Source organism: Eublepharis macularius, chromosome 12, assembly GCF_028583425.1.
Source record: "Eublepharis macularius isolate TG4126 chromosome 12, MPM_Emac_v1.0, whole genome shotgun sequence".
Lineage (NCBI taxonomy): Eukaryota > Metazoa > Chordata > Lepidosauria > Squamata > Eublepharidae > Eublepharis > Eublepharis macularius.
This window is the reverse complement of record NC_072801.1, coordinates 15411566-15436612: the sequence shown is the minus strand read 5'-3', so window position 1 is coordinate 15436612 and position 25047 is coordinate 15411566. Positions and strand designations below refer to the sequence as shown.

General features: G+C 46.3%; 1 protein-coding gene across 1 annotated transcript in view; it reads right to left on the bottom strand.

Annotated features, from left to right (window-relative positions):
• Positions 1-25047, bottom strand: part of LOC129339059 (ankyrin repeat and fibronectin type-III domain-containing protein 1-like) — an 80734-nt gene that overhangs the window by 28595 nt on the left and 27092 nt on the right. Inside the window, exons 2-6 of the mRNA XM_054993664.1 lie at positions 13936-14137; positions 11272-11479; positions 6090-6284; positions 4786-4899; positions 2454-2551 (exon numbers count right to left, since the gene is read on the bottom strand). Coding sequence (XP_054849639.1) covers positions 2454-2551; positions 4786-4899; positions 6090-6284; positions 11272-11479; positions 13936-14121 — 801 coding nt within the window. The 5' untranslated portion in view covers positions 14122-14137. The remainder of the gene's footprint in view (positions 1-2453; positions 2552-4785; positions 4900-6089; positions 6285-11271; positions 11480-13935; positions 14138-25047) is intronic.

Sequence of the window (25047 nt, the reverse complement as noted above, 5' to 3'; positions counted from 1 at the left end):
CACAAAATATATGCCAGAGGAAGAGGCATTTGAGTCAGAGGAAGGCTCCAAAGTTTGGTGGGGGGGGGGGCTACTTTGGCTCACTTTCCTGTCCCAGCTGCTGCTTCTTTCTTGGTTCCATTTCTCTCCTCCGTTGCCCTCCCAATTCCTGGGTCTCATCTACCTACACTCCCAGGTCATTTGCTCAATCAATTTGCTTCAACGAATTAGATACCGGCAACCCGTGAACATAAAGTGGCGTCATCACGTTAGATGCAGCACTGTGATGTCATAGGAAAAAATTCAAGGAGGATTAAACAGCAGCGGGCAAACGAGGCCGAGGACAAAGAAAAATTGGTGCGGGGGGAAATCTAAATGGCACCGATGTGTTCATAAGTGCCCAGAATTATCAAGAAGAGAAAATGCTTCCTAACACTTATGAAAGAGCATGAAATGAGGTTCCCTCCTCCACTGCTAGCCTGCTGGTATTCTCCTTTGTGCTCAAGAACAGCCAGAGGCACTGTTGCCCACAGTTTTGGAGTGCTTGTGCCCAGAAGGACCTCTGTTTTTTTTTTAAAGATTTTTTTATTGGATGGGTTTACAAACATAAACATAAAAATCGTTATCATTATCCACCCCATTGCATTTTCCCCATCCCCCCCCTTTTTCTGGTGACTCCCAGCAGTTTTCCATACCCAACTTAATCTAAAAGGTGTATCATATAAATTCTTAAAATCTATAATGTATATCTATATTATACATAATCAAATCTCTTTACTTATCTTAACTATCTACACTAACTATATTGCTTATCTTAGTTAAAAATATAAAAATTATATAAGTAATAATAGGTACATATACTAACTGAAAAAAAAGAACTACATATATATATGTAACATACTATTCGCCCAGAAGGACCTCTGTAACATCCACAAAAAGGAGATACGGGCTTAGGAGTCGCCTAGGCTAGAACCCATGGCTAATATGTCTAGTAAGGTTTTTTATATTTACATTGTGGACAGAACATACAATATACAATCTTCCAGCTGCAGTTTCAACAAGGGCTTTAGTGTTGCTATGCTCAGGTGCAATCCAGCCCATGTGCCCACAATGCACCAAACCACCTCTTGGTGGGCTCTGTTCCATGCCATTTGGCAAGCACTGGCCCCCACGACGTACTGCTTCTGCTCCTCCTCCCTCTTGGCCCCCTTCGCCAGCGACTGTCAGAGAGAAGAGCCACCCAGCTCTCTAACATGCACAGCCAGCAACTACCTGCTTGTGAACCAGACAGGACCCAAACAGGAAGGCTGAGAAAGAAGCCCCTTTCTATCAGGAGTCATCCAAAAAAAGAAAGCCACCCTCACTGCCACCAGGAAAGAGCTTCTTCCCATTAGTGCCAGCTGCACCACTGTAGACCACTCGAGAAAGTACTACGCCTCAATGCATTGCCGTAGCACTGTGGGCCCAGGCACTGGGAAAGCGGGTCCCAAGCTTTTGATTTGTGCATACTCGGCTTTTTTCTAAAAAAGTGGATCACTATACCAAGTAAATTTGGACTTGTGGGTTACCATACCAAAAAGGATGGGAACCACTGCTCTAGCAGATCATTTGGATTTTCTAGCAGTAAAGCTTGTCTTTATGGCCCTGGTAGCAAGAGGGGAGCGCAAGCTGTTTCCACTTAGCCAAGGAAAACATTAGCTGAGAAGAACATAGAATTTAGAGAAGTTCCCAATTCCCTGTTTGGGTCTGTACTGGAAGAAATTCCCTTCAATGCACAGGGTGAGGCCTCAGTTTGCAGCAGTCTCATGCATCATATCGTGGAGGGCTAAAGCGAGCCCACAAGTGTTGCATGCTTAAGTTGAGTGCCTGGGGTGTGTGTGCAAGGAGTCCCAGTCCCTCCAACAAGTATAGTCCCTTAAGGAAAACAGACTGGAAATCGTATTTCAATGTCTGTGTGTGACTTGATGCGACTAGGGGCAGAGTGGTCGTTGCTGCATGGCCTTCCATTTTGGCAACTAAGGGCCAAGCTCGAAGTGACGAATGATGCTTGAACGGCAAGTGAACTGACTCACATGTATTCCTCCCTATTCACTTGCACTCCACCTGCACTCCACTCAATCACTCACGTGTATTCCTCCCTGTTCACTTGCACTCCACTCAATCACTTACGTGCATTCCTCCCTGTTCACTTGTGCTCCAATTGCACTCCACTCGATCACTCACATGTATTCCTCCCTGTTCACTTGCACTCCACTCAATCACTCATGTGTATTCCTCCCTGTTCACTTGTGCGCCACTTGCACTCCACTCGATGATCGAGTGGAGTGCAAGTGAACAGGGAGGAATACACGTGAGTCTGTTCACTCGCCATTCAAGTGTAATTCGTCACTTGTAGCTTGGCCCTGAGAACAAGTCAACTGGGGGGGCCTCAGCAGAGACAGGGTTTTTTGCCTTCAAAGGAGCCACTCACTCACCGAGACAAGGCCACTGATGGTGACGTGTAGGTTTTTCAGCTTGTCGATCACCACCTCGCCCAGTGGTGGGGAGAAGGTGGGGGAGCAGCTCCACTCGACTGCAAACAAAGAGAGAAGCACAGCCACGCTGTCAGTAACCGGGAGTCTTTCATCAGCAAGGAGAAGGAGGTAGCGCTTGGCAGGCAGACAAGGCTAGATTAGAGGGCTGCCAGGGATGGACCAGCTGCTGCGAAGGGATTGACTATGAAACTGAAGAACCAGCTACGGCAAGGCCAGCTGTGCGGGCTGGAAAAATGTCTGAGAAAAAAAGGAATGGAAGAGCTGGGGGGGGCGGGGGGAGGTGTTAACTGCAAGAGAGAGCAACAACAGGGCACACCTTTCCCATATTCAAAGCCCCCCCACCACCAGCCCCAGCTAAACTTGCAATGTAATAGCTGCCTGCTATCTGGCCAAGAAGCCTCTCTAACTAGGGATACTTCAACTGTCTGTCTCAGCAGAGAAGACATCCATCATCCACACATGGAAAGCAAAAGGCAGGCCAGCAAGAGAAGGCTCAACAGGCAGACTGATGAACCCAGAGATAAAAGACAGCACAGAACAGGTGGAGCAAACAAAGGCAACGGAGAGAGGGGTGGGCTGGGGTGCGTGGGAAACAGGCAAATTAGATTCCGTGGCAGGATTTGACGGTGACTGGAAAAGGGGACATTCTTCTGAAATCCTGCATTACGACCGGGCACAACAGGGTTTATACTGATGGGGAATCTATGCTGGGGGGGAGCAGGTGTTAAAACCAAAAAGACGGGATCCAAACAGCAATCGGAAGATAGGACTGAGTTATGGTACTCAGCTCTGGGGAAGGGTGGACCAAGACGAAAGGTGCCTTTGCCTTGGGTGGGGCCACCAGCATTTGGCCACTGGGGGAAAAAATCCTGCTTCTTTCCTAATCACATTCCTCAGGGAAGGTCAATCATCTTTATGCAAAAATTCCAGAGCAGCACATGAGAGCCAGTTTGGTGTAGTGGTTAAGAGCAGCAGGACTCTAATCTGGAGAGCCGGGTTTGATCCCTCACTTCTCCGCTTGAAGCCAGCTGGGTGGCCTTGGGTCAGTCACACAGCTTCTCAAAGCTTTCTCAGCCCCACCCACCTCACAGGGTGTTTTGTTGTGGGGATAATAATGGCATACTTTGTAAACCGCTCTGAGTGGGCGTTAAGTTGTCCTGAAGGGCGGTATATAAATCGAATGTTATTATTATTATCAGGGCTTTTTTACTAGGAAAAGAGGTGGTGGTACTCAGTGGGTTGCCAGCACAGGGGACAACTCTTGGCGGGAGGTGGTGCCCCTGGTACCACATGTGTGTGCGCAAAGTGCGCACATGCTCCCGGGACCACACACTGACGTCACTTTGGGTCAGCTGGAACAAGGGGGGAGTTTTTAAAAGTTTAAATCGCCCTTGGTGAAAACGGTCACATGGCTGGTGGCCCCGCCCCCTGATCTGGACTCCCCTCTGTCTGGAGATCAGGTGGCGGGGCCACCAGCCATGTGACCATTTTCAAGAGGTTCTGGAACTCCGTTCCACTGCATTCCCGCTGAAAAAAAGCCCTGATTATTACTATGATGATGGCAAAGTGGAGAGAGAGATTCAGCCAAAGGGGCTGGCCTAGGACAGGAAGCATGTAAACTTCTATTCGGAAGTTCTTCAGCATCCACAACTGGGAATCTTTTCTCCATATACAGTTTTAGGCAGAGAGAAAATGCATCAACTCCATTTTTAAAAGTTACTTCAAATGAACAAAATGCTGTCAATAATGAGAGGAAGAGAGAGAGACAGGATTTGGTATTTGCATGTCACTGGTAACTGAGGGAAATGAACTGGCATGACGTGAAGGGGAAAAGTCCTGGAACATCTATACAGGTTTGTTCTGGTTTCTGAGCTTTTATGCAGAGCAAACCCAGAAATCTTCACTCATGAGGGCTAGAAACTTGTTAATTACGAAATTAAAACCACCGTATTATCTAAGACAGCTGGACTAAAGGTTAGGTGTTGATTTTTACATCCTTTACGAACTATGGTGATACTGTTCTTTTTTAACTTGGAGCTTTCCCATCTTCAGTCGCTATCCGTGCATTAGTAACTTTGAAACTATTTATTAACTTCCTTTAAAGTCCACTTTTCTTGTTGAGTCTTAAGCTGCTGGAGAAATCAATCACGAAAGTACATCTCCAGGAACCAACTAGGAGAGGATTTCCAGTCCAAGAGGGGGAAAGTCAACTGAGTGGGCCCTTTAACTAAAATCCTTGGGAAATACTGCTACTGGCAACTCACAACGTTACCTTTGTACTTGGTGACTACAGCTGAGTTGACACTCAGAGGCTCCTGGAAGACAACTTCCACAGAAGTGCTGCTGGCCACTGATAGGTGAACATTCGTGGGTGGATCTGGAACTCCTGAGAATAGAGAGCATAAATGTCAATGGGGACACGTCCAAGGGTGGAAGGATTCTTCACTCTGGTTTCTAATCAGAATTATCACATGCACGGAGACAGGCCCCAAGAGGTGAGGCAGAAAGACTCGAGGTGGCTTTCTTTGTGCAAAAAAAACGTGGGGGGGGTGCTCCTGAGAAATGTACTGAATTCTACATGTAGTGTGAGTATAGGGGAGATTGAATCAGCACAAGAGGGTAGAATAAAAGACTCTGAGTTTCCTATATTTTTCCTGCAACATTAGAGGTCCCTGCAAATGGGGATGTACAATCAGAAATAGCAGGTTTGCAACACAGAAATGTTTCTTTCAGCGAAGCCTGGCAGCTGGGCCTTCCTATTTAAGAACTCACTGTGCCTGTTAGAAAGGATTTTCCCTTTTTTAAAAAAAATCACATGGCTTAAAAGGAAAGAAGTGTTGCTTTCACCTACTACTGCTTGGAGCCATCTGGGTTTGATTCTACTGAAAACCAAAATGATCTGACATGGTGTACTTTAACCCTTCTTCTTGCTGCATGTGGCCCACCACAGTCTTCTAAGATGTTTTCTTCTATCATGAACTAACTAAGCACATTATTATTTTTGTTAGTATTATTAGTGCACCAACAATGTAAATGGTAATCTACAGACTGCAAGAAGACCCTATCCCTAGGAGCGTACGATTTATAATTTGACATAACCAAGTGAAGCCAGGGATAAAGAACAGAAGGGAGGGAAGAAGTAGAGGGGCAGCTGAGCCAGCCTGCTGTAGCAAAAACAGGCATCTTAAGGGCCAGCACAATTTAATTTCAGCGTAAGTTTTCATGGACTTACCAATCCAATTACCCATTTGCTTAGGGTTAGCTTCACTAAGGAAGAGGGGCCACCTGGTTGTGTCAAAAGTTGGGGACTAAGGAGGGGCTTGAAGGGAGTGGTCATCATCCAGACATTCTGGAAGGTTGTCCTAGGCATAAGAGTCAGCCATTGGAATCGCTTTTCAGGGGTGCTCAGGAAGGTGAACCCTGCTTCCAATGCTCAAGCGGTGGCTTGGGATGATCTTCAGCTGCTAGGATGCCTAGTTGCAAGTCTTTGCATCTCAACCACCCTATGGAGTCAACACACTCCTTATTCTTGATCTACTTGGGGAAAGGGTGTCCTGTGCCCCACTAGAAACTCACGAGCGTGCTCAAAGCCAGCGTTCATGCGCTTGTAAAGCCGATAGCGCCACTCCCAGGCTTTCAGCTGCTTCTCCTTTTCTGAGCCGTCTGCAGTGGGCACCTCGTTCACCACCTGCGCCGTGAGATCGTTCACCCGCTGCTCGGCCTCCCGGACCAGCGTTGACAGGTGCAAAGCCCGGCTCTCCAGGCTTACAACTTTGGAAAGGAGGGGGGGGGGAGGAAAAAACGGTTACGATGATGCACAAGAAGAGAGGAGGAGGAAAACATGTGCCTAGGAACAAACAGGACGGAAAGACCCCGGGGGATCCTTTTATGCTGTTTCAGGTGATAAAGGAACCTTATACCCTGTCATCTTGGAAACACGCAAGAGGAACTTCACCCAGTAGGACTGGATTTTAGGGCAGGTCCACCAGCAATGAAAGTGTGTGCCGACAGAGCTTTTCTTTTTTAAAAAAAGAAGCGGTTCCCCAGAGTTAGACCTTCAACTACCTCTGCAGGCCAACAATTCTGACTGCAGATTCAGATACTCAAAAAGTGTCCCCAACCCTCAGGAGATCTGGGGCTCTCTAGGCAACTGAGTTCTCTCTATGGCCAGTACATCCCAGCCAGAAGGATCATGCAGCGTCTGCCACTTTAAAACAAAGATGATGATAAGCATTCAAATTGCATTCTGCAGTTTTGCCTCCAGCAGGAACTAATACCTTCTTGGAAGACCTCAGAAAACCAAGGCCGTTTTCACACTGCTTACTGGCCATGGAACATCCGAAATTGTGCCAGGAAGATGCTGTTATTCCGGGAGCTCGGCACGATGTTCCGTGGCCGGTAAGCAGTGTGACAATGGCCAAAGTGTGCTGTTTGGAGATCCCCCTTCTGCTTCCAGTATCTAAGGACAAAGAAGCTTAGAGGAGGAACCTTCCTACCCTCCATCACCAGAATTAATATTAAGCTGATAAGCAACACCTAAAGAAGCTTTAGCACTGACCACATACACACACCTCTGCCTGCCTTGATACTGGGGGCTGCTGCAGCAGTGTATTAGTGAGGGCAACTGCAGCAGCCGGGGAACTCAGCTTATTTGCTGATAAGTCCCCCCACACACACACACACCAAGAGTCCTGTAACCACATGGGTTGGCCAGTCGCCTCTCCTTGATTGGTTGCCATTTGAAAAGCCATACGTGTAACCTGTAGCACACGATCCACAACTGGAGCACAACCTCTGCAAGTTGCATACATGGGATACTTGCCCTTCCTCAGCCAACAAGCATTCAGAACAAGAGGCAAACACACACACAACACACGCATACACACACCCTGCTTGCTCTCTAGTCAGTGGGACCTCTGAGCTTGCCTGGCTCCTATGGCCAGACAGCAAAGACACACACTCCTCTTTCCAAGTTCACTAGATCCTTTCACTGCACTCCATTATCGCACACCCTGCCAGCTAGGCCTGTGGCTACTTGCTGTGTGGGCCACCCAGCAAGCAGGAGACCCCAGTGGTTGTAGCCAGCACAACCTATTTAGAGTGTGTGTGTGTCTGAAAGCTTGTGGGAGAAAAATCCCCATCTCCCGGGACAGAGTGCTAATAAATATCTATTCAAAGTCACTCCCCTCTTCTGCTCTCCCATTCACAGGAATGCCTTCGCTGAAAGAAAGGGGCATTATGTTCCTCGCCCGAATGCCAGCAGCGCCACGAAGAAACCATTCGTTTCTATCTGCAAATAACCAGCAGCCAGACAGACATTTCCCTGCTGCTCTGAGGCGAGGTTGAATCTCTTCCTCTTCTTTACATTTCACTTCACGTGATCAGAGAAGACTGAACATTTCACGTGGCAGAAGCCAAGCCAAGCAGGGCTACTCGAGGAAGACACACTTCTGCGTTGATTCGGGGCCAAGCTACAAGTGACGAATGACACTTGAATAGCAAGTGAACAGACTCACATGTATTCCTCCCTGTTCATTTGCGCTCCACTTGTGCTCCACTTGTGCTCAACTATGTGATCAAGTGGAGTGCAAGTGGAGCGCAAGTGAACAGGGAGGAATACACGTGAGTCTGTCCACTTGTCATTTACGTGATCAAGTGGAGCGCAAGTGGAGAGGGAGGAATACATGTGAGTCTGTTCACTTGCCGTTTACGTGAGCAAGTGGGGCGCAAGTGAACAGGGCGGAATTCACGTGAGTCTGTTCACTTGCCATTTACTTGAGCAAGTGGAGCGCAAATGAACAAGGAGTAATACATGTGAGTCTGTTCATTTGCCATTCAAGTGTCATTCGTCACGTTGCTTAGCTCTCAGTCATTCATATGATGCGGGGATTTCAGTAACACAAGAGAATCTACTCAAACCATTCCCATTTCTGCTGCCTTGTTTCTCATAATGTGAAACCAAAAAAGAGGCTGCCTTGCTACTGGGAAGGTATTAGAGCAGATTTTAAAGGGATTGATCTGTAAGCATCTGAAGGATCGCTTAGTGATCTGGGGAAGTCAACATGGTTTTTTCCCCAACAGATCTTGTCAGACCAACCTGGTTTCCTTCTTTGATCGAATGACAAACTTACTGGATCGTGGGAACTCTGTCAGCATGATTTACCTGGATATCAGTAAAGCTTTTGATAAGGTCCCCCATGACATTCTAATGGGCAAACTGGAAGACTGCGGACTGGACTACAGGACAGTTTGGTGGATAGGGAACTGGTTAGAGGACCGCACCCAAAGAGAGGTGGTCAATGGCATTTCATCAGATTGGAGGGAGGTGTCCAGCGGGGTGCCACAGGGCTTGGTTCTGGGCCCGGTATTTTTCAATATTTTTATCAATTATCTGGATGAACGGGTAAACGGGCGACTCATTAAATTTGCTGATGATACCAAATTGGGAGGAGTGGCAAACACCCAAGAAGATAGTTAAAGTTCAATAAGACCTGAATACTCTGGAGAAGTGGGCAGCTGTGAATAGGATGCAATTCAACAAAGACAAGTGCACAGTATTACAGCTGGGCCACAAAAACGGGAAGCACAAATACTGGATGGGGGATACACTTCTGGGCAGTAGTATATGTGAAAGGGATCTTGGGGTAAGAGTGGACTGTAAACTAAATATGAGCAGTCAGTGTGCTGCAGTGGGAAAAAAGGCAAACTCAGTCTTGGGTTGTATCAAAAGGGCCATTGCATCGAAATCGTAGGAGGTCATAGTCCCTCTCTATACTGCCCTGGTCAAGCTGCACCTGGAGTACTGTGTGCAGTTCTGGAGGCCTCACTTCAAAAAGGATGTGGACAAAACTGAGAGGGTGCAGACTAGAGCGACGAGGATGATCAGGGGTCTGGAGACTGAGCCCTACGAGGAAAGGCTGAGGGCCTTGGGAACGTTTAGTTTGCAGAAGAGGAGATTGAGGGGGAACATGATTGCTCTCTTTAAATAATTGAAAGGCTGTCATTCAAAGGAGGCTAAGGAGCTGTTCCAGTTGGCAGCAGAGGATAGGACCCGAAGCAACGGGCCAGGGCTGGATCTAGGGTTGCCGGCGCCCAGGGCAACCCAAGTCCGGAGGTGCATGTGCGCTCCCGGCGCTCTGTGATGATGTCACTTCTGTGATGTCATCATGCACTGTGGAGTGTGCTGCCCTGCGCGGCAAGCTAGCTACCCCAGTGCACTGCAGAGCTGGCGGCGGCAGCGCGGGTAGCTGGGAGGCCACCCGTGCCATTTGCCTGCCCCGCTGAGGGGATGTCCGGCTTTCCACGGGCCCCTTGTCCTGCGGGGCAGGTGAATGGCGTGGGCGGCCTCCCAGCCGGCTTGCTGTGCGGGTGGCACACTGATGGGGCGGCAGGCTTGCTCCACGCCCCCTGCTCTCGCAGCAGGCAAATGGCGCGGGCGGGCTCCCACTGCCCTCTGCTCAGCCGCCTGCGTGCTCCTGGGGGCTGGCAGCTATGCCTGGCTCCCCCTCTTTGATGGCACCGGGGGCAAACTACCCCCCTGCCTCCCTGTCGATCCGGCCCTGCAATGGGCTTAAATTACATGCAGAAAGGTACCAGCCCGATATTAAGAAAAACTTTTTCACGGTCAGAGTAGTTCAAAGGTGGAATCAGCTGTCTAGGGAGGTGGTGAGCTCCCCTTCACTGGCAGTTTTCAAGAAGAGGCTGGATGAATATTTGTCAGGGATGCTTTAGGCTCATCCTGCATTGGGCAGGGGGTTGGACTAGAAGGTCTGTATGGCCCCTTCCAACTCTGTGATTCTGTGTGATCTTCCTTAGAACATGCCACTATGAGCTGCAAAGGCAGCAAAGAATGGAACCATCGCTCCTTATGGGTTCCTCACTGCCTCCCCCTCCTAACATCCAGTGTGATTGACTGACATCTGCAGTTTCTCAAGGATTTGCTTCTGCAACTGCCCTCGTCATACCTTTCTTTTGAATACCATCATAGACTGAAAGCTACGCTTTCGAATCTCGACTGCAAGACACCCAGCTCCTCAAGCCCAGGAACCACTCCTGTTTTTTTAACCATTCCAGACTACACAAGAGTTTAGTAGGTATGATTTCTCACACCACAGTGCCACAGTAATAGGAGAAACTATCAGTAGGCAAGTGAAGAAACGGAAACTACCCTCCTAGCTGGCTAGTAGTGGCTGAGTACGTTCTAGCTGCATTCGTCTCTCCTCTCCTACAGGTATTTAAAGCTTGGGCATGCCATGAGGTATGAACCAAAGAGCAACAGCGAAAGGGCTTTTATCCTTTGGCTTTTAGCTTGAGGTTTGTAGCCTATAGAAATCAAGGGCTTCAAGATCTGCTAGCAGAGGGAGGGAGGAAGTGAGAAGAGAGAGGGAGGAAGACCTGCTCTACACTCAGACCTCCCCCATTGGTGCTATCTTATTCCTATGTTTTGTATTATAAGCCACTTTGGATCCTTATTGGGGAAACAAAAACAAAATAAACAGTCAGGGAGACCCAGGTTCGAATTCCCACTCTGCCAGGGAAGTTTGCTGGATGGTCTTGGACCCATCACACACTCTCAGCTGAACCTACCTCACAGGGTTGCTGTGAGAAGAAAATGGAGAAGAGGAGCATAAAACGGCATTCGCAGTCCCTGTTGATCAGGAAACCACAACAACCAGAGTTCCTCCCATGCTCCTAAGAGCAATGGCGAGAGTAAGCTGGAAGAGCACATGGCTAGCAGGGCCACCGAAGGGCGACTTACAGTGCGGGCTCTCCTTGGCTCCGGCCAGCAGCAGCGTCTTGGCGATGGGTGCATTGTTGGTCATGATGGCGATGTCCAGGGGTAGTAGCCCCTCACTGTTGGGGGTGTTTAGGTCCAGCTCCTCCAGGCTGTACTGCCTAAGCAGCTCTTGAACTTTGTCCAGGTCTTGCAGCTCCACGGCCTCAAAGAGTGCAGCGTTGCCTTGGAACTGCGGAGAGAAGCACCCAGAGAGATCTGCTGAAGCAGGGCAGGTGGCTCATTTCACAGTCTCTTCTCCGCTCAGCCACTTCCCACCAAATAAAAAGGGCCACAGCAGAATGTTACAAACGCCGCATTTACCTTGCACATCACGGGGTAAATGCAGGTTATGAATCACAAACCAACCCAACACACGTGATTAATTTGCCCCCTCGAGAACTGTGAAGGCACTGAGAATTCAAAAGTCTTGCTCATCCAGCAGCTGCTTCTCATTCTTCTAAAAGCACATTGGTCACATTTAAGAGAGCGAGAGCGAAACTAGCAAGGAAGACGGCCTAAAATGACCAACTTGAATCTTTTCTATGGTTGCTGGGTATGGATGTTGGAAATGGAATCAAGAATTCCGGGGGCACAAAGAAGTTTGGCAAAGTGGATTTGCCAAGTGCAGCAACAGTCCACCTGGCTCTTCTCCACACCAGACCAGTTATTGTAAGGCCCAGGTCCAAGACACAGTTCTACTGGTCAGTCCATCAGTTAAGATCACACGGCCTGCTCTCTGTGCTCCCTAACATTTAACCTACTTTTTAAAATGTCAGGCCATAAAATACACACACACACACACACACGTACATATATCTATCTATCTATCACACAACATATATATACGTGCATATCTATCTATCTATCACACACACACACATCTATACATACATACATATATGTATATATAATACGTATTATATCTATATCTATAGCTATATCTATCTATCTATAATACACACACACACACACACACACACATGTATGTATGTATGTATATATGTGTGTGTGTTTGTGTGTTTTGCTTAGGCTTCTATTAAGGGTTTTTAAAAAGTTTTTACAATCTTCTTCTAGCCCATCAACAGTTTTATAGGCAACTAAATATTTTATGCTGGGTTTTTAAACAGTTTGTTAATTCTTAATGATTTGTATTCTCTCTTTTTTAAAAGATTTTTTATTGGCTGGGTCAAAATACACCAATCCTAATACATAACTTCAATATCCATCACATTATAATAATCCCACCCATCCCCCCCTTTTCAGTTGACTTCCAACAGTTTTCCATTCCCCTTATATATACTACTTCCCTATCTCCTATTTTATTAACACCTATTTCTATATTATAATATATAGTATAAATCTATATCTACTAATTTCGAAATACATCTCTTATTTAGATTTCCACATTACTATAAAATATACTATATCACTCCTAACTATACAATATCATAATTCAATCTCGAACTAATATCAAGTAAAGATCTATCTTCCCCTCTTAACAGCTATCCTGTATTCTCTTTTATGTTTTTCATCACGTTTTATTCTATAAGCCTCCTTGAGCAGGTTCTCTGGAGAGGCGGCATATAAATCTCTTAAATAAATACATACATAAGAGATTTGTTGGGGCAGAAAGGTAGCCACAATCCAAAGCTGCTCCCATACTGTGGCCACAAAAGCCAGCCACTGTGCTCTCAGGGTTCCTTCTGAAGGCAATCTTTAGCTGAAATTGCCTCTCCGGGTCTTTTTCAAGCTCTCTGGGGTGAAGAGTTTTATTACGCTGCTCACTAAGCAATTATTCCCCACCTTATTCAAGCCACCGCTGGGAGCAAACAAGTGGGGGAACCTCAGAAAGGGCCCGGCAGCAACATCTAAAGAAATCCCCCAACTCAATTTGAAGGGATACCCTTTCCTTGCACACGTCATCCAGTTCTTAGAAGAGAAAATGTCAGAATCTGCAGACCAAAAAAAAGAAAGAGGCTGCTCCTGTTCAAAACTGTATGTGAAGAGAGGAAAGACTCACAGGAGCCACTATTCAAAACCCATTTAAATATATAATCACAATCAAATATATTAATGCATTTACTACTCAATGTTATTGATCACAGTCAAATATATTAATGCATTTACTACTCAATATTATAAAGCATATATGAGCTATTCAATAAAGTTAGTCCAGGGTTTCCATCGTGTATATATGTATGTTCTTTGGCCACGAGGAACAGCAGAATCTTCACAAAGTCTTCTCAAACGAAAAATTATCAGGTGGAACAGGTTCCAAAGCAAATTAGAAATTAGCGCAGGAGAAGATACAACTGCCGCCGTCCAGGTGCTGGGGAAAAATAAGCGTCTTTGCCAATTGAAATTGAATAATAGTGAATGGAACAGTTATGAACCACGCCCCTGAAGAAGGGGACGAAATCTGAGTTTAGCCGGCCCCAGATTGGGCGTGGCTAATTTCTAATTGAGTAGTAAATGCATTAATATATTTGACTGTGATCAATAACACTGAGTAGTAAATGCATTAATATATTTGATTGTGATTATATATTTAAATGGGTTTTGAATAGTGGCTCCTGTGAGTCTTTCCTCTCTTCACATACAGAATCTGCAGCGGCAGAACTCTCGCAGGCAGAGAACGGCACTCACAAGGTAGGACTTCCGCAGCTTCTCCTTTTCACTCCTCCCTGTGAAGCTACCTTCATCGAAGGACATGTAGTTAACGCGGAATTTTCCAGACAGGTTCCGGTACAGCCTCTTGGCGGCATTTGGAGAGGAGGGCCCTGGTTGCTTCCTTGACTGGGTAAGTTGTAAGTCTCTCATTTGCTGTGTCATTTTAGGTGAGGAAGACCTGATGAGACACAAAGGAAAGAACGGATGAACAGACACAACAGCTAGGCAAATGGCGGGGGAGTACTGGGTTGAACAGGGAGTGGGAAGTCTAATAGTCCCATGAATGTTCCTGCCTGAAAAAGAGTTCTTTGCAGCTCAAAAGCTTGCTTCCTTGCCTACCTGAATTACTGTAGGTATTAAAAAGATACTACGTTCTGTGAGACACTTCATACCCAATAGTGCAGAGCCAAGTTCACCTCAGCAATGGCTACTTGATACAACGTGTGTGTGTGAAAGACAGAGATCGATCAAAATTAAAAGCCTGCTCAAACTTCCTTGCCAGCTGTTCCAAACACCCTGATTCACAACGCTAAAAGACACTGAGAGATCCAAGGAAACTGAGAGAAAAGGTTTCCCCTTATCACTCTGAAGATCTGTCTACCAGACCACTAAAACTGTTTCCATCCCATAATTCAGGCCAGAAGCCAGATTGAAAAGGGTCGAGGAACGATGAGTCATTCAGAAATGCCAGGAGCTGCTCTGCTACTGAACATTTTGCCAACTTCTCTACAAAAGGGACAGGTCTCAAAACGAGTCCATATCCTCCTTACACAATGGATGGCTTCTTAAGGAACGGGTGGGACATCACCTCCTTAACAAGCGGGTGGCACCCTACCCTCCTCCAAAGAGGCGTTCACCATTCTAGCCAGAAGCTCGCCAGTTCTCCAGCTGGCTCTTGCCAGCCGTGATGGGCAGGGGTCCAGAGTCTATGTGGCAGCTTTCCAGAACACCAGGCAACATGTCAACATCCTCAGGAGAAATCAAGAGTAAACTGACCCAACCAATTGTGACAAGTGGATGTTTCATACGCACAACTATTTACTATTCCCAGTCCCTGAGACAGGTAAAAATGCTGTCATCATTATCGGAAACTGGATGGTGTATAAAGTCTTTTAAAAAATTGCAGAAGCTCCTGATTTGTATCACTTGGTTCCAACAGCTGAAACCAGATTGTGTTCATCAAAAAATATTGGCTCTGAAGCTTCTCACTGCAGTCTAGAATCCTGAACGAATGTCAAGGAATTGCGTACGAGAGAGACATTTACTGATGGTAGAATGAAGGCAGAGCAGGAGACAAAGGAAAGGTCTGTTTATAATCCGACAGAGATGTCTGCAGGAGAGCCACAAACAGTGCAATTGTTATTTTGATAGCTGCAAATGACGACTATTAACACGTCCCACTGTACGGCCGACTGGACCAGCCTAGAGGTACAAAGACAGCAGTCTAAAGTAGATCCAGAGGAGTTAGCCGTGTTAGTCCGTGGTAGCAAAATCAAAAAGAGTCCAGGAGCACCTTTAAGACTAACCAACTTTATCGTAGCATAAGCTTTCGAGAACCACAGCTCTCTTCGTCAGATGCATGAAGTAGAACAGTCCACTTCGCCACTACATGATTCTACCATCTCATTCTGCTCCATGTGTATAAAAGAAGCCCTATGTTTGGAGAGCGTGGTGGTGGATTTGGCAGGCTGACCTGCATGGATATCACCTTGTCTCTTCCACCTCCCCTCCCAGCACTCTATGAGCTACATCAGGGGTGGGCAAATTGCGGCCTGCGGGCCACATGCGGCCCACTACAGAGTTTTTTGTGGCCCGCCAAGACAGTCAGAAAAATTTTTATGATACAATTTATACCTTTTCTGAAACGCAAAGTTAACTAATGAATGCAATCATTTTAAAAGGTGCGGCCCTCCGCTAACCTCCGCTCCCACAAAGTGGCCCCCGAGCCAAAACAATTGCCCACCCCTGAGCTACATAATGGAGCTGCATACATCCAGACACGCCTCCCCGACCTGCCACCCTGCATTCCAGACCCCGATCTGGATGGTCGTTCACATCACCCAGCAGTCTGGTGCACTGGCTAGAACCACAGGCCCTTAAACTGGCCAGGACATCAGTTTCATTTTGCTTCCCTTACAAAACCACCTCAGATCTGCATGGCAGGAGACCCTGAGAAAAGCACTCTTGATTGCGCTTAGGGAGACAGCCCTACAGGGTTAATAGTAGCACCCCTGCCTAACTCCCTCAATCACTCTGATTGTATCTAAAACATCGTGGGCTACAGAATTACATTACCTATTTTACTTCTTCTTCTTTTTTTAATGCTGCTGCTATTTTTGAGGTTTGAAACATTGGCTCCTGCAAACTCCTGAAATGGGTTGTGAAGTCTCTAAATACTATGAAGCCAAGTTTGTGCCACAGGAAGGGAGTTAATTCTCTCTGTACCAATGGAATGGGATGCAGGCATGTTTGTGAGCACTTTTCGGCAACGGCTTGGCCCACTACACAGACGCATCCGAAACTATGACCCAGTCCAGCCACAAGCACGCTATATGTTTAAAATACAGCAGTAATGGATTTGACTGAATCTGTCTCTGCTACCATTAAATACACAAATTTGGAATGTTTCTTTCGTATTAAAAGGAAGTGTTGGTTTTGCCTGCTCAGGTAGATCCAACAAACTTCTTTATCCCCCTCCCCTCCCAAAAGAGTTTGCGAGTTTTGACATAAGTTGGGTTCTTTGTCAGGCACATGGATAGCTGTGCTGCCCAAAAGCACACTATGGACGCTTTTCTGTTCCATGGTTCTCCACAACTGAAAACAGCCCCCTTGGAATATACCCATATACGCATGATAGGGGAATTGCAGAGATACAGTGTTCTTGGATCCGACAAAGTGCCACCATCAAGAGCTCCTGTGGGAACCAAGGCAGGCATCAGATAAGAGGACAGGTCATCTTATGGCTTGGGAACTGGCTAAAGGAAACAAAGCGTAAGAATGAATGGACAACTTTCACAATGGAGTGGTGTAAACAGCGGGGTCCCGTTGGGATCTGTATTGGGACTGGTGCTTTTAAAACTTATTCATACAATCTGAAGGGCTGGTTTCAGGAAGGTCCTAAATTCAGTGAAAATAGCACAGGCTTGTTAGTATGTTTAATACTACTTATGCCCACTATAGACATTTTCTGAAATTACCGACTGATGCCATTGATATGGGTAAATGGATACATGTTAAAATTAGAAGAGGCCAAGAAGAAACTGGAGCCCAAATTAGAACACTCGAGTACATACAAAAATCTATTCTCTTACAAACAACCCAAATTGCTCAAATTGCATCCAATCCATTATGCTAATAGCTTCTGGCTGCTTTCTGCAACTGTTCTGTGGTCATTAATATTCCCATTGTGTAGCTAAACGATATGGTCCAATCGTCTGGACAATACAGGCTGTCACAGTGTAACATAAATCCTGACTTGAGAAAAACAAGAATATGGCCAGAATTTAGCTTTCCACAAGCCCAGTCCCTCCCATGCTCCATTCTCCATCTGCATTTTCTTCTTAAGGATGCATTCTGCTAAGAAAATAAGGAGACACTGGCATACTTAAAACAAATATTGGGAATTATACCAGAGACCTCAAACACAAGTTGGGAGCCCACAGAAGTCTGATATATATACTGGATACAGACTGCCCACTAAGGCACTGACGCAGCACATGTTCTGAAGGGGCCGGAGCAGGGCTTTTTTTCAGCAGGAACATGGTGGAACGGAGTTCCGGCACCTCTTGAAAATGGTCACATGGCTGGTGGCCCCGCCCCCTGATCTCCAGACAGAGGGGAGTTGAGATTGCCCTCTGCACCGCCGAGCGGCGTGGAGGGCAATCTCATGCCCCCTCTGTCTGGAGATCAAGGGGCGGGGCCACCAGCCATGTGACCATTTTCTCTGAGGGCAACCCACCACCTCTTTTCCCAGAATAAAAGCCCTGGGCCGGAGGAAACCTTCAGGCCAGATTCTGCCTTGCTTGCTTCTGGCAGGGAAAGCTGAGCTTCAGATGATTTCACTTCACTGGAATGACACAATGAGTCTTTCACACAAAACCACCTCCACTACCCCACATAGCAAGAGCTGGCACCAGCCACGGCCAAGGCAAGACAGGATAACAAATGCAAGCTGTTTGTAAACATTAGTGGGTACGGCTGTCACTCCATGCGAGAGACTCTTAGTGTGTGGAACTGGCAGGGTAGCATTAACTAACGACAATTTCATTCTGTCAAAAAGAAATGGGGGGACTGGACCTCTAGCCCCGTAGCCCGTGGTACTGCACCCTCTAGCTGTCGATGATGACCAGCTTTTCAATGAAGAGACTCATAAAGCATACATGCACATACCACTAAACAATTGAAGCAACTTTCTAATGGATAAGAAGCCTTTACTCCATTCCACACTGTACGTTTTTTGTACTGCAAACTGTGAGCATGCTATAGTATCTAAAATGCACAGCTTGAATGTTTTTTCCCTACCACAAGTACAGCAGTGTGACAGACTGAACTTTAGGAGGCCGATGTGGGAGCTTCTGAACAAGTCACATACCTATATCATACATCAATGGACAGTTCTCAGACGGAATTCACTGCCTGAGGATGTAGTGATGGCCACAACCATAGACAAGATAGAGTCATGGAGGACAGGTGTATCAGTGGCTACTAGCCATGGTGACTTCAAGGGAACCTCTACATTCAAAGGCAGTCAACCTCTGAATACCAGTCCCAGGAAGCAACCCCTCTGGGTTCATGTTATGCAGATTAGGGTAAAAATTGTAAATAATAAAGAATGATTAAAAGGAGAGCTGCACTGAGGATGACCCAGGTACGTGTGGACTAGCTTGCCCGTTCAGTGACCTTCTACTGCTCTCTTTTGCTTTGGTGTCACCACTGTAACTAAAGAAGTCCTCCAAAGATAACAGGTCAAGGAGCACCGGGAGGAACTTCAGCCTGCCTGGGAAGACTTCTGTCTTTTCTAGACTCCTCTGATTAAAACTGTTAACCCAGCGTTAACTGAATCTGAGCGAGCATGCGCTGTGCACAGTTGCATCCCCAAGTCTTTCCAGACCAGCATTCCACATGGAAGGACTGATCAGGTTAGATTATTATTTTCAGGCACTTTTACAGAACTTTGCCAGTCACTTTGCCTCCTCCTATTTCATTCAACTCTGGATTCACAGTTTTATTCAGAAAGGGAGCCTGGGTGACCTGTCCAATCTCCCACTTCTAACAGTAAAAAATAGAGATAAGAAAGAAGGCCACCCTTCTGCTTCCCATGAATAAGATCCCGCACCCACTCCTCCTGCTGAGATATGACTTCCATGGACAGCACCTGTACGTCAATGGGCTCTATCATGTTTAGGGTATGACATGAAATGGAGCATTATGGTCCTGTCCTAAAGTCAAGAGGAACAGATCGAGGGCCTGATGCAAAGCATCATGGTATGCAAAACTGGGGTCTACTCTTTGGTCAAAATAGGGGCATTATTATTAGAAGAACTGCAAGTGCTCAAACAGAGGGCATCGAGTTAAGTGCCAGTCACTTCCTTCTGTAGGTCTGTCTGACCAGCCTCCTGTGACAGCAATGATGCCTTGAATAAGGCCTTTGGATGAACTACGTTTCCCTTGAAATTATATTAAGCCCAGAAAGAGTTCTCCTCTCTTCCCGGGCTTTTTGGTTCTAACGTTCAAAGAAAGGTCAAAGATAAGAGCTGACAGGATAGAGCGGAGTCTGATTCCACCGGCTCCTTCTCCTTCTCCCACTCACAGGTTAACTAACTTAAAAAAGGAACCCAGGAGATCCTCCAGGACGAGCGCAAATGATCATTTATGCAAATGAAGGGGGGACTGTAGCTTGAAAAAATTGATCGGGCCAGAGAAATGCACCACTCCAGCAGCACCACGGCACTCATCCCGGACCCCCATCGGGACCCCTGACGACGGCAGTCGGTCGCTGTGAGGGAAAATGCCACTGGGAGTCACGGAAGTGGTGTGTTCGATCAACAGAACTTGATAAACTTCAATCACAGGGGTTCTGGGCTCGCTCGCTCTTTCTCTGTAAAGGGCAAATGTGTACCCCAGTGAAACCCCAGCTAGTTCACAGTTCCCACCTATGAATCAACCAATGTAGTTTTCCATTCAGGTTTCTGCAACACGACCCCCTCCCCACCATCCAGCATCTGACTGCCAAAAACCAATTCCCCACATAGCCTGCTGCTGCGAGCCATTGGCCTAATTGCCCCTGGCTGCCCGCACTGCAAAACAAGAAGTTATGGGGAAAGAGAGGTCTGTTTGGGTGGGCTGGGGATTGATGCTGCCTGCCTGTCCATCTGCACTTCGGCAACGGCAGACATATAACAACAACATTTGATTTATATACCACCCTTCAGGACAACTTAGCACCCACTCAGAGCAGTTTACAAAGTATGTTATTATTATTCCCACAACAATCACCCTGTGAGGTGGGTGGAGCTGAGAGAGCTCCTAGAAGCTGTGACTGACCCAAGGTCACCCAGCTGGCTTCAAGGGGAGGAGTGGGGAATTGGCAGCGATCAAGACGAGACACCCCATTTTCCTGAAGAATGCCGAAACGGAGCAGTCGCTGCTGGCCACCCTTCATCGTGTGATTGGGAACAGAGCTGCAAAGCACAAGGAAACACGATAGCAGGCAACAAACAAGGAGACAAAGGTAATGATAATTTATTGGCACATTCACTGATCATCACTTGGAAAAAAAGGGAAAAATAAAGCAGGATAATTTTATTTAATGTTGTTGCTCCGCTGTGTTGATTGGACTCGAGCGGCACTGTTGCGACTGTGGGTCATTGATTTAGAGGGAGGCTTGTGTTCTGTGAGATTTTGGTGCCATTATGTGCAAAAACAGCTACTCGAGAACCTTGTTTCCTCAAGCTTCCCCCCGAAAAAGAATAGTGTACATGTGCGCACACACAGTCAATGCTCACTTTGTGTGTACAAAATGGGCTGAAAATGGGGGGGGGGGGAACCCAAAACGGATTAGATTCGAACCAGCAATGGCTCACCCAGGAAAAAACGATAATGGAAAGGAGTTCGTTCAGCAACACCAGATTCAAAACTGAAACCATTTTTTTTTTCAGTGCACACCCCTAATAGAGAGAGTCTTGTGGCCTAAGCTAATACGGAGACTTTATACCACTAGCTGAACAAGTCATGAGGCATGGCAAGTTAACTCTACCACGAAGATGTCACAGATTTTGGAGCGCAGGCACAGATGAGGGTTGTGAAGGAAGTCATGCAACAAGTATTCAACCAAAAAAACCCTAAGATGGTCAAAAACATTAAGCCAAAATCAAAAGGATGTAACCTCGGTCAAAGCAAAGGATCGCCATACTCTTACTACTGCTCATGCAGGCTGCTGCTTGTTCATGAGCACAGCCACAAAGACAGAATTTTCATAAACTAGGAAAACCCCCGAGATGAACTTGATTTGACTGCTCGCTTAGCTAAATACATCCAACGTCATCCAAGCCAGTTTGCTGGTTCACGGACAAGGGAAAAAGAAAAGTGTCTCTATCCAAAACCCTCAAGGCAACCGGTGGAGTCAAGGGAGAAATGTCAGAAGTTGCTTTGCTCAGCTAGCAAACAAGGCAGGCAACCTGCCACGCACCAAGCATTAAATACCAACTGCAGCAAACAATTTTCATAAGCTAGCCAATTGTGTCATTTTCTCCTTTGCAGAATCAACGTGCAGAAATCCACAGCACAAATGGGTAAAGAACCTGAAACAGGCCTGGCCTCAATGCAACGTTCAGCAAAGCAAACACCAATTCTGCTGCTTCCCTCTTAACACATAAGGTGCATATGAAACAGATTCACGCTATGACACACAGAGGGGAAAGTACTCATTGTGAACAAAAAGAGGCCGCACGCTGAGCTTCATTTATTTCTTTTTACCTTCTATACTCTCTAAGAAAGAACAGTGCTGTGCAAAATTATAACTTGGCAGAAGTCTGATTCTGCCAAGGATAGGAGGTACTCCCTCTGGAAGTTTAATGAGATACGTTACCTAATTTACATAAAAGGATTGTAAGGAGCAGGGCTTTTTTTCAGCTGGAATGTGGTGGAACGGAGTTCCGGCACCTTTAAAAAATTGTCACATGGCCGGTGGCTCCACCCTCTGATCTCCAGACAGAGGAGAGTTTAGATTGCCCTCTGCACCGCTCCAGTGGTGCAGAGGGCAATCTAAACTCCCCTCTGTCTGGAGATCGGGGGGCGGGGCCACCGGCCATGTGACCATTTTCTAGAGGTGCCGGAACTCCGTTCCACCGCATTCCAGCTGAAAAAAAGCCCTGGATAGTCTTAAAGGTGCTACTGGACTCTTTACTATTTTGCCCCACTTCAGAATCAGCAATATCTTCCTTACCACTTGGAAGGATGACCAGCCTGCTCCAAGGTTCATGGCCTCACTTTAGGATAATGTGGTCATCTGGACTGGCCCTGTGCCTGGCTACTACTGCCCGTATAATTCTGCTATAGCTATGCACACCCATACACAGCATTACTGGAATGTGAATTTGGACATACTCCATCAAACCAACAGGGAAGCGATGGAGACATTTTATATGAAAAATTATATGAAATATCTGTATGTACCCATGAGAATCTAGGCTTGAAATCTTCTGAGAATCTAGTCTACATTTCTCCTCCCCCCTCCCCCTTTTGGCAAACTATCTTGTTTTTTTGTTTTGAACTCAACTGAAGTTAACATGCCTGTTTGATCTCGCAACAACAATAACTTAAACTTATAGGAGGTTCTCTTCATGCCAAAGCATTTTTGTTTGTTCTCCAGCATCTCTAATGATGCCAGCACAGCTCCAGAAGAGGCCTGTAGTTAACCACAAAGACACTGGAAGCCAAGTAATAGACTGGGGGGTTTTTTTGTCTTATTTTTTTAGGGCCTAATCTAGAAAGGCTCTGTTCTGGATAGCCCAGGACAGCCTGAAATCGTCAGATCTTGAAAGCTAAGCAGGGTCAGCCTTGGTTAGTAATTGGATGGGAGATCTCCAATGAAGACCAGGGTTGCAGTGGCCAGCAATGTCAAACCACTTCTGTTAAGTCTCTTGCCAGGAAAACTCGGCCAGGGGCATAGCCATAAGTCAGCAATGATTTGATGGCACGCTCCACCACTCTAAAAGGAGTAACAATTGCTGAACTTACCAACACCACTCATTGTGGGGGCTTCTATTATGGCAGGCTTACACCGGCCGAATCCATACTTCCTTTTTACTTCTGTGCCTTTTTCGCAACCGCGGCACTGTTCAAGCAGATACTCACACGCTTTCCCATTCCGTGTGTTCCCTGCCATCTCCGCGCCACAATTGTGCCTCCTTTCCGTACCATGTGATAATGGCAGAAATCTGTTTTTGCCCGGCCTTTTTTTTTTTTTTAAAGGGCTTTCATAGCGCATTTGCACAATAAAGAAAGGTTGGTATACCGCAAAACCTACTTTAGTGAGCAGCAGTTTGCCCGGGAAAAGAAACAGATGATGGTCCTTTATGATGGTCCATCAGTTACTTTCCACTCTCGGCTTTGAATGGAACCTGGTTCCCCCCTTATAAAAACTCTGGCTTTTCCCAGCTCTGCCTACATAAGAGTCGGAATATTGGTATAGTGCAAAATTAACTTTTTTTTTTTAAAAAAAAAGGAAAGTGACCCGCGCTGTCAACGCTGATGACGGAGGAGGGAACCGCCCACTCTAACGCTTTACTCAGTGGCGTGTGGAGAACTGATTGCGCCACGAAGATGCACTGGGAGGGTGAATGTGATGATGCACAGCATGGTAGCGGAATGAACCCAACTGCCATGACTGCGCAAGATAAGCGGATGGTGAGTGCGTGTGGATTCGGCCACCCACATGTCAGATAAGAAATAAGAGGAAATGCAAATAAATGGCAGCAGTGAAGGAACATCTCTAAGATCACATAACCACATGAAATTATATTGCTCCCCCACCCCAAGAAAATCTATTACAATATATTGACTTACAGCTTTATATTCCTCCGTTATTTGGAATTCAGGAGTTTATTGCATGCCTAAGGAGCCATTTGTCATTTCAGCTCTTGGCTATTTTAGATACTGGGGCCACCTCTATGATTACTGCATTGAGTTTCAGATGCTTCCATAAAGCTTAAATCCATTCGACTCAATCAAGGTCAACAACTGGTGTGATAACCAGCTATTCAACTGAAAATGGATTTCTCTGCAAAGTATTTTTTGCCAATTTTGCAAAGCTGGATTCAGCTGTTCCGGCAAAAGAGGCCACAGACTTTCTGCCTCTACAAGTGCTCTGCCATCTCAAACAATTAGCGGCATCACTACCAGGCCTAGCCCAAGATGGTGCTCTTGTGGGTGGTCTTCACAGGGAAGTCTGTGGCTGAAACCACTCACTATGGTTCCTACACAAATATAATGCAATCAAACCCAGAAACCCAGAAATAAACCAGCGGTGGAGAGTTGTTGTAAAATACTATGAAAACATGGCGATACTGAGATATATGCATGATGGCAAATAAACATAAACTTTGATCTAGCGGAATTTACTCACTTTCTTTGAGTAATAGTGACAGGTTGCCAAGGATAGTAAGGAAAATGATTTGTTCTGTCGTTCTTGACCTCTCCCACCAACTCATGTGATTTGCTTAGGATACTAAACTGTGAATATACAACAAAATATACCTGCATTCTCTGGCTCTCTTTAGTGCATGCCATACTCCATTCTGCCCACCATAATTATGTATTGGATCCAGTTTGCTTTTTCGCTCAATCTCACCGAATTCTCCTTTTTTACTACGAATCCCGTCCCACATGGTTTTTGTTCAGGCAGGTCCCATTATCACAATCATAGCCTTTGATGGTATTTAAAGGAGACCCCATCCACCTATTTTTGCCAGCAGAAATGCTGGCTGGATCCAACCCACTGAGTAGTAAAATTCATACATCTTAAAAAATGTGTGTCTCGTGATTTTATGATAAAATCTAATTTGGGACTTGAAAGAACCCTTCGATGGC